The 13,322-nt window shown below is 33.5% G+C and overlaps 5 protein-coding genes across 5 annotated transcripts; 2 read left to right on the top strand and 3 right to left on the bottom strand.

Annotated features, from left to right (window-relative positions):
• Nucleotides 1-4,346: 4,346 nt before the first annotated feature.
• Nucleotides 4,347-4,753, bottom strand: LOC131806095 (histone H4). The gene has a single exon (XM_059130010.1). It carries the CDS (start codon nt 4,717-4,719, stop codon nt 4,408-4,410), a length of 312 nt encoding a protein of 103 aa, XP_058985993.1. The 5' UTR covers nt 4,720-4,753; the 3' UTR covers nt 4,347-4,407.
• A 2,657-nt stretch (nt 4,754-7,410) lies between these two features.
• LOC131806209 (histone H1-like) lies at nt 7,411-8,094 on the top strand. Its single transcript, XM_059130168.1, has one exon. The coding sequence runs from the start codon at nt 7,411-7,413 to the stop codon at nt 8,092-8,094; it is 684 nt and encodes a 227-aa protein (XP_058986151.1).
• An 881-nt stretch (nt 8,095-8,975) lies between these two features.
• On the bottom strand, nt 8,976-9,350 carry LOC131806208 (histone H2B). The gene has a single exon (XM_059130167.1). The coding sequence runs from the start codon at nt 9,348-9,350 to the stop codon at nt 8,976-8,978; it is 375 nt and encodes a 124-aa protein (XP_058986150.1).
• Nucleotides 9,351-9,620: 270 nt separating this feature from the next.
• On the top strand, nt 9,621-9,995 carry LOC131806207 (histone H2A). Its single transcript, XM_059130166.1, has one exon. It carries the CDS (start codon nt 9,621-9,623, stop codon nt 9,993-9,995), a length of 375 nt encoding a protein of 124 aa, XP_058986149.1.
• Nucleotides 9,996-11,867: 1,872 nt separating this feature from the next.
• LOC131806133 (histone H4) lies at nt 11,868-12,274 on the bottom strand. Its single transcript, XM_059130058.1, has one exon. The coding sequence runs from the start codon at nt 12,238-12,240 to the stop codon at nt 11,929-11,931; it is 312 nt and encodes a 103-aa protein (XP_058986041.1). The 5' UTR covers nt 12,241-12,274; the 3' UTR covers nt 11,868-11,928.
• Between the last annotated feature and the right edge of the window lie 1,048 nt (nt 12,275-13,322).

Below are 13,322 nucleotides of genomic sequence, written 5' to 3'. Positions count from 1 at the left end.
TCTGGTATGAATTTAACCACTCGATTTATGACTAAACTCAAGTTGACACCAAATGTCTTTTGACAATCCTCCGATACGGTAGAGAATATATCCAAAATACCTTCATTTTGCTGCCTATGTGGGGTAGGCTGAATGTTAGGGGCTGGTTTTGTAGTACGGCTGTTGTTTATTACATCAGCGTACTGAACACCTGGACGTGTCAATGCCGAAGATGCTTTATATGCCATTGATTTGGCACGTGCTTCTTCCTTGGCTTTATTTATTTTTGCCATATAAGCTATTTTCATTGGGCATTTGGGGGAACTTGCAACATGCCCCTCTTTTTCGCAATTGACACATTTAATGGTTTTTCTAACTTCTTCTCCAGTATTTGGATCAACAATCGTAATTTCATCAATTCCCTGTTCTTTACCAGGTAGTGGACATTCCCCTGGACCATGAGGGTCGCAACATTTAACACACCTATATGGCATGCCGCATCCTGCAGAAGTATGTCCAGGTCTTTGACAATTTCGGCACTGCGTGTCATTTCTACCTTTATTCTTACGAATGCGTACATTCCAATTAAGAATTTTCTTGATTTTATAAATTTTATTAATATCTGAGTGGCGTGCAAACCAAATTAACCATTTATTTTCTGAAATATTAATGGTTTTAATTACCTCAATTGGAAAGTTAAAATTAAAATTATTTTCCAAACAATTTCTAATTTCGTTTTCTGAAAATTCGCTGGAGAGATTTTCTACCACTACCTTATATGGTAAGAGAATTTTGGGTGTATGGGTGTGGTATTTTATACCAGATTCACCTAATTTCTGTGTTACCTTTGTAAAGTCTTCGAGAGATCTGACCTTCACATTTATTCTTGAATTTCTTAATAAAATTAATGAGTACTCACCGTGACCCAACCATTCGTTGATTAGTTTGGACATCTCTTTCGCACTGATATCGTATACAGTTATAGAAGTATTCGTTTTTCTACTGTCATTCTTATTATTAGATGTAGTTGGACTGCTAGTCGCCGGGACATCTGAAGATTTCTGCACATTTGAAGATTTCTGCATATTTGAAGATTTCTGCATATTTGTAGATTTCTGCATATTATTGCCGTTTGCCGGAATTTTGTCGATTTTGCTTGATTTCTGGATGTCGTCCTTCATTATCACTTTTCCATTGTTGATTTTTGCAATATTTTTCGTACCGTCCGTACGAACAGAAACTGCTGGCAGTGCAGTTTGTACTTCTACATCCATCGCAGTGCTGAGGTTTTCTGCTACCTCAGCCGACCAATCATTATTTGCATCTTTAGCATTTGTATGCTTATTGAATTCTTGCGATTTATATTTTTGTAATTCTTCACATAGGATATTATATTTTTCTTTTAGGCTTTTTAATTCGGCCATAAGCTGTGCATTGATCTGAATTGAATTTTCTAAAGATGATTCACTACTGTCACCTTCAGCTCTCTTTTTCTTTTTGCGTTTTCGCAATGAAATGTCTTTTATAGTTTTGGAAGTATCACTTGTTGCCGCATTTATGCTTGCATCACTTAGGTATTCGATGGGCGTAGCCAATGCCTTATTTTCACAATTAATGTCAGCAGATGTTTGTTTGACTACATTATTATTTTTATTTAATGTAGTAATATTTTCATCAAAAAATGCTTCAACAGTCACTTTTCTACCTTTTATGATGGTAGTGTTTATTTTGGATGTTTTTTCATCCATATTCAATTTTACATTTGAATGTCTTTTTTCCACTATTAATGTTTATTTTTAACACTACTCCAAATAAGGAGCGAACACAGTAAGCTTCACTTTGCTTTGTAGCTTGTTATATTTCACTTCATTAGATGCGCACACAAACACTGTTAACACTTGAAAGATAACCAAAACGGGCAGCTATACAGAATTTGTAGATTGTAGTCGACAAGAATTTCAGGTAGTCACAGCTAGCAGGCACACACAAGGCAAACCACCCCATTATTGAAGAAATGTGTGTGTGAGAAAAGTATAAATAGCACGTTTCGATCCGAAAATTTTTATCATTTGTGTTTTTCAGTGCTTAAGTGAAGTGTTTAAAACTAAAATAAAGTGAAAATGTCTGGTCGTGGTAAAGGTGGCAAAGTTAAGGGAAAGGCAAAGTCCCGTTCCAATCGTGCTGGTCTTCAATTCCCCGTCGGTCGTATCCATCGTCTGTTGCGCAAAGGCAACTATGCTGAGCGTGTTGGTGCCGGTGCTCCCGTCTATTTAGCCGCTGTCATGGAATATTTGGCTGCTGAAGTCTTGGAATTGGCTGGCAATGCTGCCCGTGACAACAAGAAGACTCGTATCATTCCCCGTCACTTGCAATTGGCCATCCGTAACGACGAAGAATTGAACAAATTGCTGTCTGGCGTTACCATTGCCCAAGGTGGTGTATTGCCAAACATCCAAGCTGTTCTCTTGCCCAAGAAGACCGAAAAGAAAGCCTAAATTATTTCGAAAGGTATTATGGAATGAAAAAGAAGAAGAATACAGACCATCGTATGATTCCATAGAAAAATCAACCAATCCGTCCTTTTCAGGACGACAAAAAATATTTGAAAAGAGAAAGAAAATTGCGTCAAGCTACATTTGTATGAAAAAAATAAAAATTCTCAATAATTTTGTATTAGCCGTTGGCAGAATAACTGTTTTTCAAGTTCAAGTTCAAGTTTATTTTTTTCATCTGCTCTCTACACATAGTTATTTAATAACTTATTAACTAACAATATTTCTTAAGTCTATAGATTAAAAATACTTAGCATAAAGTCTTATTTTTCTAAGTTTATCTAAATAATACGATAAGGGGGGGTCACACATTTAATGTTACCTAAAATTAATTCAAAAAATTCTATAATACTTTAATGTAAATAAATTAACATTAATGAATTCCCTTAAAAAAAGATGAATAAAAAAAGGGACCCTAAATAACTGTTTTTCGTTGTCAGTTGCATATTTGTGTTGTCGTTGTTGTTGTCTCTTATGATTTCAGGAATAGAGCGAGCGCGAGAGAGGAGAGATCGTGGCGTCACCAAATGAGTATGTATACTATGAGGTAGAAGAAGAAGCATGTGGCAGTTGGTGGTGGCTGGCTGGCTGGGTAGTAATTTTATGTGAAAAAATCGTACCCCGGCGCATTCTTGGGGAAGGCATAAAGTAGACGATTTGCAAGGGAATTTTGGCGGCAAAGTAGTGTTTTGGTGGAAATAAATCGACGCATACATGAAAATAAAAGCGCATTGTGGTGCTATGAAAAATTTGGAACCAAAAAAATAGAATAAAAGTAACATAGTAAAATGAAAATTAACGAAAATAATTACAAAGAAAAATAAAATAACGTAAATTAATAATTAAATTAAATTAAAATAAGAAAATTTTAGAAAATTAAGGCAAAATTAATGAAAATTTAAGCAAATTTTAATGAAAATATTTGAAAATAAATTAAAGAAATTTCGAATAATAAATAGATTTTATGAAAATAAAAGATACTTTAAATGAAATCAAAATTTTTTAAATTAATGAAAAGGAAATAAATTAAATAATTTTAAATAAAAGGAAAAGTGATTTTTAAAAAATAATCTAATGAAAAATTAAATTAATTGAAAATTAAATAAGAAAATTTAACATAAATAAAATAAAATAAAATTAATTTAATGAAGAATTTTTAAATAAAATTCAGTGATTTTAATTAAAAAAAAAAATAATGATTTTAATTTTCGATACAATTTTAAAGGAAATTATAAGTGAATAATTTAGAAATTTTTAATGAAATTTTTGAAAATAATATGAATCAACGATCTATTTATTAAATATTTTTAACAATTTAAAATAAAATTTTGAGAAAATATGCAACAATGTTTAAAAAAAGTCAAAATGAAATTACTTTGCTACCACAGCATGGTTGTTCTTTAGTAATATTGACTAAACAGCACCAATACATACATAAAGCGACGCTATGTTATACTCATATAATACGAAAAGGAAGAAGAAGAAGAACTAAATGTGTTTAGCGATGTGAGTTGCCGACGGCATGTTTGTGATCGGGAATAAAATACGAGACATCGGTAAAAGAAGGTTTTCGGTGAAAATATTCTGGAGAAAATTGAAACGAGTAAGTATTTATATTTTTTCTTTATTTGATTTTTAGACATTTTTCACGAATTGTGAGAAAAAAAATACGAGAAAGCTGAAAAAGAAAATTATTAGAAATTTTGACATAAAATTCTTATATTTCCTAAGGTAAGTGTTTATTTTTTATTTATTTTAATTTAAAAAATAGTTTTCAACAAGAAAGTATCTCTTTTTTGATATATTTTGTGGTCCTGAAAAGGACCGATTGTTTTGTTGTAAAAAAAGATTTCTCCAAATTGCGTCAAGAATTTGTTTAACCGCCGAAACCGTACAAGGTACGGCCTTGTCTCTTCAAAGCATATACGACATCCATAGCGGTGACGGTTTTACGCTTAGCATGTTCGGTGTAGGTGACAGCATCACGAATAACGTTTTCCAAAAACACCTTCAGAACACCACGAGTTTCTTCGTAAATCAGGCCAGAGATACGTTTTACACCGCCACGACGAGCCAAACGTCTAATAGCTGGCTTGGTAATACCTTGGATGTTATCACGGAGCACTTTCCTGTGACGTTTAGCGCCACCTTTTCCCAAGCCTTTACCACCTTTACCACGACCAGTCATTTTTTCACTTTAGTTTATTTCACTTATCACTTCACGAACAGTTTGAGCACTAATGTTTTTTTCCGGCGATTCCGCTCGTATTTATACAAAATTTGAGGCTCTCTCCAACCATTTAACGCACAAGTAAAGTATGTACAGTTATATGTGTGTGTGTACATTTGCCGTTAGTATTGTATGTTCTCTCTTGTGTGTGCGTGTACATTTGGTATACGGATAGGTAAGAATTCACTAACATATCAACCCCGAAAGTTGATGCTAACAGCACAATTTTCTATAAATACTCGTTTTCGTGGCGATGGCAACGTTATTACAGTGTCTACCGTGTTTGTGTGCATATCTCTAGTGAAGTGAAAAAAATTCAAGTGAAAAATGGCTCGTACTAAGCAAACTGCCCGTAAATCGACCGGTGGAAAGGCTCCCCGTAAACAACTAGCTACCAAAGCTGCCCGTAAGAGTGCCCCAGCCACCGGCGGTGTTAAGAAGCCTCATCGTTTCCGTCCTGGTACAGTTGCTTTGCGTGAAATCCGTCGTTACCAGAAGAGTACTGAATTGTTGATCCGCAAATTGCCCTTCCAACGTTTGGTTCGTGAAATCGCTCAAGATTTCAAAACTGACTTGCGTTTCCAGAGCTCTGCTGTTATGGCCTTGCAAGAAGCCAGTGAAGCCTACTTGGTTGGTCTTTTCGAAGATACTAACTTGTGCGCCATCCATGCTAAGCGTGTCACCATCATGCCTAAGGATATCCAATTGGCCAGACGTATTCGTGGAGAACGTGCTTAAATTCTTGACGTTTTAAAAGCAACAATTTTACAACAAAACAATCGGTCCTTTTCAGGACCACAAATATTTTACAAAAAAGAGATATTTTTACTCAATCTACAATTTTTAGTATTTTTTTGAAATAAATAAAAATAATTTAGGGCTATGATTATTTTTCAACAATTAACATTTTTTATAATAAAGATATATTTTTTGATGTTGTTTTTTTTTTTTTCGTTGATGATTTTTCGACACTTTATTTTTTTATTTAATTTTTTTATTTTATTTTGATCGAATATTTTATTTTTTGAATTTTATTTGAATTTTTTGAATTATCCATTTTGATATTTTCCTTTAATTTGCAAAATTATTATCATTTTTGTACTCCCTCTTCGAAAAAAAATGCAATGACTCATAAAAACAACCACCACATACATTTTGCTAACGGGATTTTTTTTGTCCATTTTGTTTTTTTCCTTTTCCCGTTAAACAAAAAATTGCTCTCTTTATGATTTTTGGCGCGACATTTGTCTATTTCTCTCATTTTATTCCCCTTCGATCATTTTTTTCTGTTGTGGACTATTCAATTTAACGGGAAAAATTCTCTGCCTTCAATTTCTACGAATTATTTCATGTGAATTTTAAAAATTTCCAGCTAAAATGTTGCCCTCCTATTTAATTTTTTTCAGGAATGATGTATGAAATATGTTTTTTTCATTTTCAGCAAAATTTTGAATTGTTTTATACGCATTTTAAGACATTTAAATATGAATTTTCTCCATATGGAATTACAAAATTATTTATGCCCGATGTATTTAGAGAAATTGGTAATAATTTATTATTTTCAAAAATTGAAGAAGAAAATAATTGATTTGTTCAGAATTTTGATGTAAAATATAATTAAAAGTATTATAAAAAGGAATTCCAATAATATCTACCTTTGAAGTTGATCGAAAATCATTTTTGTAAAACGCAATTAATTTCATGACATTTCTAAGTGTTCTAGTTGATATTTGCCTGTAAAGAGGAATTTCTTTTTGGGAATATTTTTTTATAAAATTAACAAAAAATTGACAAAATAACGTAGAAAATGGCTTTTAATACTATTTTTTATAAATTATAGAACAAATTATGTTAAAATTCACAAAAAATATTGCAAAATGAAAATACATAACCGTTTGTCAGTGAATGCCTGTACATTGGTAGTATGAAGTATTCTGGGGATTTTGTAACTTTTCCCCGTAAATTATGACTTTTTGTGAATAATGTTATATTTTGATGTAAATATACAAATTCTGAAATGTTTTTTAAGAAATTTTTATAAAACTTATTAAGATTTGAGCTTTCAAATTTATTTCAAGAAAAACTTTTCTTCATTGAAATTATGCCAACAAGAGGATTTCTGCTGTCATAGACCACATAATAATTTCAATTTTTTCACATAGTAAAATATGAAATTGCATCAATATTTTTCTTTGATCCTAAAGTAAACATATCAGGCTACATTTTCAAAAAGAATTTTCAATTAAATTTTCGTAAAAAATTTGATTTTTTTAAATTTTAGTTGGAAATTTGTGATTACATTTTTATAATCTGCCAAGTTAAACGTTTATAATTCACAAACGGCAAGTGATAATTACACCAAACTTTCTTTAAAACATAGCCTGAAATCTATACTTTAAAGGTATAAAACATTTTTAGTGAAAATTATCAAAGCTTCTTCAGGAAAATTTAATTTCTCCGAAAACTTTTGTAAAAAATTAAACACGCTTCCACACAATCTTTCGAAAAATTTACCAATTGACTACTATGCACATCTCATCTTTTCGATGTACCTACACTTTAGCTCGCCGCTAACAAAAATAATAGTACACATAAATTTGTGAGTGTATTTGTGTTAACAGTGAAATATAAACCAAACAGTGAATAACCATGTCTGACGCCGCCGTTGTTGAAGCCACCGCCTCCCCAGTTGCCGCTGTTGAGAAAAAGGCACCAAAAAAAGCCGCTGCCAAAGCAAAGAAGCCATCAGCTGCCCCTACCCACCCTCCAACCCAGCAAATGGTTGATGCCGCCATCAAGACCCTGAAGGAACGTGGAGGTTCATCATTGCCCGCCATCAAGAAATACTTGGCCAGCACCTACAAAGTAGATGCCCAAAAATTGGCCCCCTTCATCAAGAAGTACTTGAAAGGTGCCGTTGCCAGTGGAAAATTGATCCAAACTAAAGGTAAGGGTGCTTCTGGTTCATTCAAATTGTCTGCTTCGGCCTCTAAGGAACCCAAAGCTAAGACTGCTGAAAAGAAGAAGAAGGCCCCAGCCGCTGGTGACAAAAAGAAGAAGGCTGCCGCCCCTAAAAAGGCCGCTGGTGAGAAGAAGGCAGCTGCCAAAAAACCCTCTGCCGCCAAGAAGACCGCTGAAAAGAAGAAGGCCGACAAAACAAAGGCAAAGGCTGCCAAGAAAACCGGTACAGTTAAAGCTAAACCAGCAAAGACCGCCGCCAAAGCATCTGCCACTAAACCAAAGGCACCCAAGGCAAAAACTGCAGCTGCTAAGCCCAAAAAGGCCGCAGCAGCAAAGAAGCCAGCTGCTAAGAAAACCGCCGCCAAGAAGTAATTTTTCCCAGAAAGATTACTTTTTCCACAATATTTTCGATATTCGAAAACATACTATCTAACAGCCCTTTTCAGGGCTACAAATTAAATTAAAAAAGAGAAAAATATTTTCAACAGTTATCGTATATATTTTTGTTACCTAAATAAATAAGTAAATTTGTACACGTGTTTGATTTTGGGAAAAAAAATTACTTTCGCTAATTACTGTTCTTATTAGGTAATTTTATTGAGCCAATATAATCGAGGACGCCACTGGATTATTTTTTAACCCAGGTCATAAAAGATAATAAAATATTTAAATTTTTTCCTAATTACCCACAGGTCATAATTCTCGAAAATCCCCATAATTTGGTCAATTTTATAATTTCTACTTAATTTTGAAAATTTTGTCATTTTCATATTCTCTCAAATTTCACAAATTTCACCCAGAAATGACATTTTGGCAAAATATTTACATTTTCCATCAATATATTTTTTCCTTTGAAAATTTCTGCCTCAGCCTTATATTTCGTTGCTTTGCCGTTGTGCTGTAACAAAATGCTCACACATACATGATGCCCATTCGATGTTGATCAACGACGGCAAGGCAAATCACCACTAACACACGCACACATACACGACGACGATGGCTGTTATAGCATATCGCACAAGCAAGCAAGCAAAGGTTACACATAGGCACATATGCGAGTTAGCTAAATGCATGGAAAAATCATTGTATAGAGAAAAATATATTTCTTATGGAATTTTATTCGTTTATTACTAAATAATGATAAATTGTAGCTTCAACAAAAATATGATCTCTTTTGAAATGTTTTTTGTGGCCCTGAAAAGGGCCTTTTAAGGTAGTATTTCGACGCATGAAAATGAAAAATATCAAGACATTTACTTGGAGCTGGTGTATTTAGTAACAGCCTTGGTACCTTCACTGACGGCGTGCTTAGCCAATTCACCGGGCAACAATAGACGGACGGCGGTCTGGATTTCCCGACTGGTGATGGTCGAGCGCTTGTTGTAGTGGGCCAAACGAGAGGCTTCGGCGGCAATACGTTCGAAGATATCGTTGACGAAACTGTTCATGATGCTCATGGCCTTGGAGGAGATACCGGTGTCGGGATGGACTTGCTTCAACACTTTGTAAATGTAGATAGCGTAACTCTCCTTACGCTTGGTACGTCTCTTCGACTTATCGCCCTTGGTAATGTTCTTTTGGGCTTTGCCGGCCTTCTTTGCTGCTTTACCACTGGTTTTAGGAGGCATTTTCACTTATTATTTTTTTGAATCACACAAACACTTTTAACACTGTTCACAAATGATAACCAAAACGGGCAGCTATACAGAATTTGTAGATTGTAGTCGACAAGAATTTCAGGTAGTCACAGCTAGCAGGCACACACAAGGCAAACCACCCCATTATTGAAGAAATGTGTGTGTGAGAAAAGTATAAATAGCACGTTTCGATCCGAAAATTTTTATCATTTGTGTTTTTCAGTGCTTAAGTGAAGTGTTTAAAACTAAAATAAAGTGAAAATGTCTGGTCGTGGTAAAGGTGGCAAAGTTAAGGGAAAGGCAAAGTCCCGTTCCAATCGTGCTGGTCTTCAATTCCCCGTCGGTCGTATCCATCGTCTGTTGCGCAAAGGCAACTATGCTGAGCGTGTTGGTGCCGGTGCTCCCGTCTATTTAGCCGCTGTCATGGAATATTTGGCTGCTGAAGTCTTGGAATTGGCTGGCAATGCTGCCCGTGACAACAAGAAGACTCGTATCATTCCCCGTCACTTGCAATTGGCCATCCGTAACGACGAAGAATTGAACAAATTGCTGTCTGGCGTTACCATTGCCCAAGGTGGTGTATTGCCAAACATCCAAGCTGTTCTCTTGCCCAAGAAGACCGAAAAGAAAGCCTAAATTATTTCGAAAGGTATTATGGAATGAAAAAGAAGAAGAATACAGACCATCGTATGATTCCATAGAAAAATCAACCAATCCGTCCTTTTCAGGACGACAAAAAATATTTGAAAAGAGAAAGAAAATTGCGTCAAGCTACATTTGTATGAAAAAAATAAAAATTCTCAATAATTTTGTATTAGCCGTTGGCAGAATAACTGTTTTTCAAGTTCAAGTTCAAGTTTATTTTTTTCATCTGCTCTCTACACATAGTTATTTAATAACTTATTAACTAACAATATTTCTTAAGTCTATAGATTAAAAATACTTAGCATAAAGTCTTATTTTTCTAAGTTTATCTAAATAATACGATAAGGGGGGGTCACACATTTAATGTTACCTAAAATTAATTCAAAAAATTCTATAATACTTTAATGTAAATAAATTAACATTAATGAATTCCCTTAAAAAAAGATGAATAAAAAAAGGGACCCTAAATAACTGTTTTTCGTTGTCAGTTGCATATTTGTGTTGTCGTTGTTGTTGTCTCTTATGATTTCAGGAATAGAGCGAGCGCGAGAGAGGAGAGATCGTGGCGTCACCAAATGAGTATGTATACTATGAGGTAGAAGAAGAAGCATGTGGCAGTTGGTGGTGGCTGGCTGGCTGGGTAGTAATTTTATGTGAAAAAATCGTACCCCGGCGCATTCTTGGGGAAGGCATAAAGTAGACGATTTGCAAGGGAATTTTGGCGGCAAAGTAGTGTTTTGGTGGAAATAAATCGACGCATACATGAAAATAAAAGCGCATTGTGGTGCTATGAAAAATTTGGAACCAAAAAAATAGAATAAAAGTAACATAGTAAAATGAAAATTAACGAAAATAATTACAAAGAAAAATAAAATAACGTAAATTAATAATTAAATTAAATTAAAATAAGAAAATTTTAGAAAATTAAGGCAAAATTAATGAAAATTTAAGCAAATTTTAATGAAAATATTTGAAAATAAATTAAAGAAATTTCGAATAATAAATAGATTTTATGAAAATAAAAGATACTTTAAATGAAATCAAAATTTTTTAAATTAATGAAAAGGAAATAAATTAAATAATTTTAAATAAAAGGAAAAGTGATTTTTAAAAAATAATCTAATGAAAAATTAAATTAATTGAAAATTAAATAAGAAAATTTAACATAAATAAAATAAAATAAAATTAATTTAATGAAGAATTTTTAAATAAAATTCAGTGATTTTAATTAAAAAAAAAAATAATGATTTTAATTTTCGATACAATTTTAAAGGAAATTATAAGTGAATAATTTAGAAATTTTTAATGAAATTTTTGAAAATAATATGAATCAACGATCTATTTATTAAATATTTTTAACAATTTAAAATAAAATTTTGAGAAAATATGCAACAATGTTTAAAAAAAGTCAAAATGAAATTACTTTGCTACCACAGCATGGTTGTTCTTTAGTAATATTGACTAAACAGCACCAATACATACATAAAGCGACGCTATGTTATACTCATATAATACGAAAAGGAAGAAGAAGAAGAACTAAATGTGTTTAGCGATGTGAGTTGCCGACGGCATGTTTGTGATCGGGAATAAAATACGAGACATCGGTAAAAGAAGGTTTTCGGTGAAAATATTCTGGAGAAAATTGAAACGAGTAAGTATTTATATTTTTTCTTTATTTGATTTTTAGACATTTTTCACGAATTGTGAGAAAAAAAATACGAGAAAGCTGAAAAAGAAAATTATTAGAAATTTTGACATAAAATTCTTATATTTCCTAAGGTAAGTGTTTATTTTTTATTTATTTTAATTTAAAAAATAGTTTTCAACAAGAAAGTATCTCTTTTTTGATATATTTTGTGGTCCTGAAAAGGACCGATTGTTTTGTTGTAAAAAAAGATTTCTCCAAATTGCGTCAAGAATTTGTTTAACCGCCGAAACCGTACAAGGTACGGCCTTGTCTCTTCAAAGCATATACGACATCCATAGCGGTGACGGTTTTACGCTTAGCATGTTCGGTGTAGGTGACAGCATCACGAATAACGTTTTCCAAAAACACCTTCAGAACACCACGAGTTTCTTCGTAAATCAGGCCAGAGATACGTTTTACACCGCCACGACGAGCCAAACGTCTAATAGCTGGCTTGGTAATACCTTGGATGTTATCACGGAGCACTTTCCTGTGACGTTTAGCGCCACCTTTTCCCAAGCCTTTACCACCTTTACCACGACCAGTCATTTTTTCACTTTAGTTTATTTCACTTATCACTTCACGAACAGTTTGAGCACTAATGTTTTTTTCCGGCGATTCCGCTCGTATTTATACAAAATTTGAGGCTCTCTCCAACCATTTAACGCACAAGTAAAGTATGTACAGTTATATGTGTGTGTGTACATTTGCCGTTAGTATTGTATGTTCTCTCTTGTGTGTGCGTGTACATTTGGTATACGGATAGGTAAGAATTCACTAACATATCAACCCCGAAAGTTGATGCTAACAGCACAATTTTCTATAAATACTCGTTTTCGTGGCGATGGCAACGTTATTACAGTGTCTACCGTGTTTGTGTGCATATCTCTAGTGAAGTGAAAAAAATTCAAGTGAAAAATGGCTCGTACTAAGCAAACTGCCCGTAAATCGACCGGTGGAAAGGCTCCCCGTAAACAACTAGCTACCAAAGCTGCCCGTAAGAGTGCCCCAGCCACCGGCGGTGTTAAGAAGCCTCATCGTTTCCGTCCTGGTACAGTTGCTTTGCGTGAAATCCGTCGTTACCAGAAGAGTACTGAATTGTTGATCCGCAAATTGCCCTTCCAACGTTTGGTTCGTGAAATCGCTCAAGATTTCAAAACTGACTTGCGTTTCCAGAGCTCTGCTGTTATGGCCTTGCAAGAAGCCAGTGAAGCCTACTTGGTTGGTCTTTTCGAAGATACTAACTTGTGCGCCATCCATGCTAAGCGTGTCACCATCATGCCTAAGGATATCCAATTGGCCAGACGTATTCGTGGAGAACGTGCTTAAATTCTTGACGTTTTAAAAGCAACAATTTTACAACAAAACAATCGGTCCTTTTCAGGACCACAAATATTTTACAAAAAAGAGATATTTTTACTCAATCTACAATTTTTAGTATTTTTTTGAAATAAATAAAAATAATTTAGGGCTATGATTATTTTTCAACAATTAACATTTTTTATAATAAAGATATATTTTTTGATGTTGTTTTTTTTTTTTCGTTGATGATTTTTCGACACTTTATTTTTTTATTTAATTTTTTTATTTTATTTTGATCGAATATTTTATTTTTTGAATTTTATTTGAAT

This window comes from Musca domestica, unplaced genomic scaffold (genome assembly GCF_030504385.1).
Source record: "Musca domestica strain aabys unplaced genomic scaffold, Musca_domestica.polishedcontigs.V.1.1 7, whole genome shotgun sequence".
Taxonomy (NCBI): domain Eukaryota; kingdom Metazoa; phylum Arthropoda; class Insecta; order Diptera; family Muscidae; genus Musca; species Musca domestica.
The sequence above is the reverse complement of the archived record's forward strand: the minus strand, read 5'-3'. Positions and strand labels throughout refer to the sequence as shown.

What these genes read in the sequence shown, in the direction of transcription:
- LOC131806095 (XM_059130010.1), bottom strand. Translation starts at nt 4,719, where the DNA reads ATGACTGGTCGTGGTAAAGGTGGTAAAGGCTTGGGAAAAGGTGGCGCT.
- LOC131806209 (XM_059130168.1), top strand. Translation starts at nt 7,411, where the DNA reads ATGTCTGACGCCGCCGTTGTTGAAGCCACCGCCTCCCCAGTTGCCGCT.
- LOC131806208 (XM_059130167.1), bottom strand. Translation starts at nt 9,350, where the DNA reads ATGCCTCCTAAAACCAGTGGTAAAGCAGCAAAGAAGGCCGGCAAAGCC.
- LOC131806207 (XM_059130166.1), top strand. Translation starts at nt 9,621, where the DNA reads ATGTCTGGTCGTGGTAAAGGTGGCAAAGTTAAGGGAAAGGCAAAGTCC.
- LOC131806133 (XM_059130058.1), bottom strand. Translation starts at nt 12,240, where the DNA reads ATGACTGGTCGTGGTAAAGGTGGTAAAGGCTTGGGAAAAGGTGGCGCT.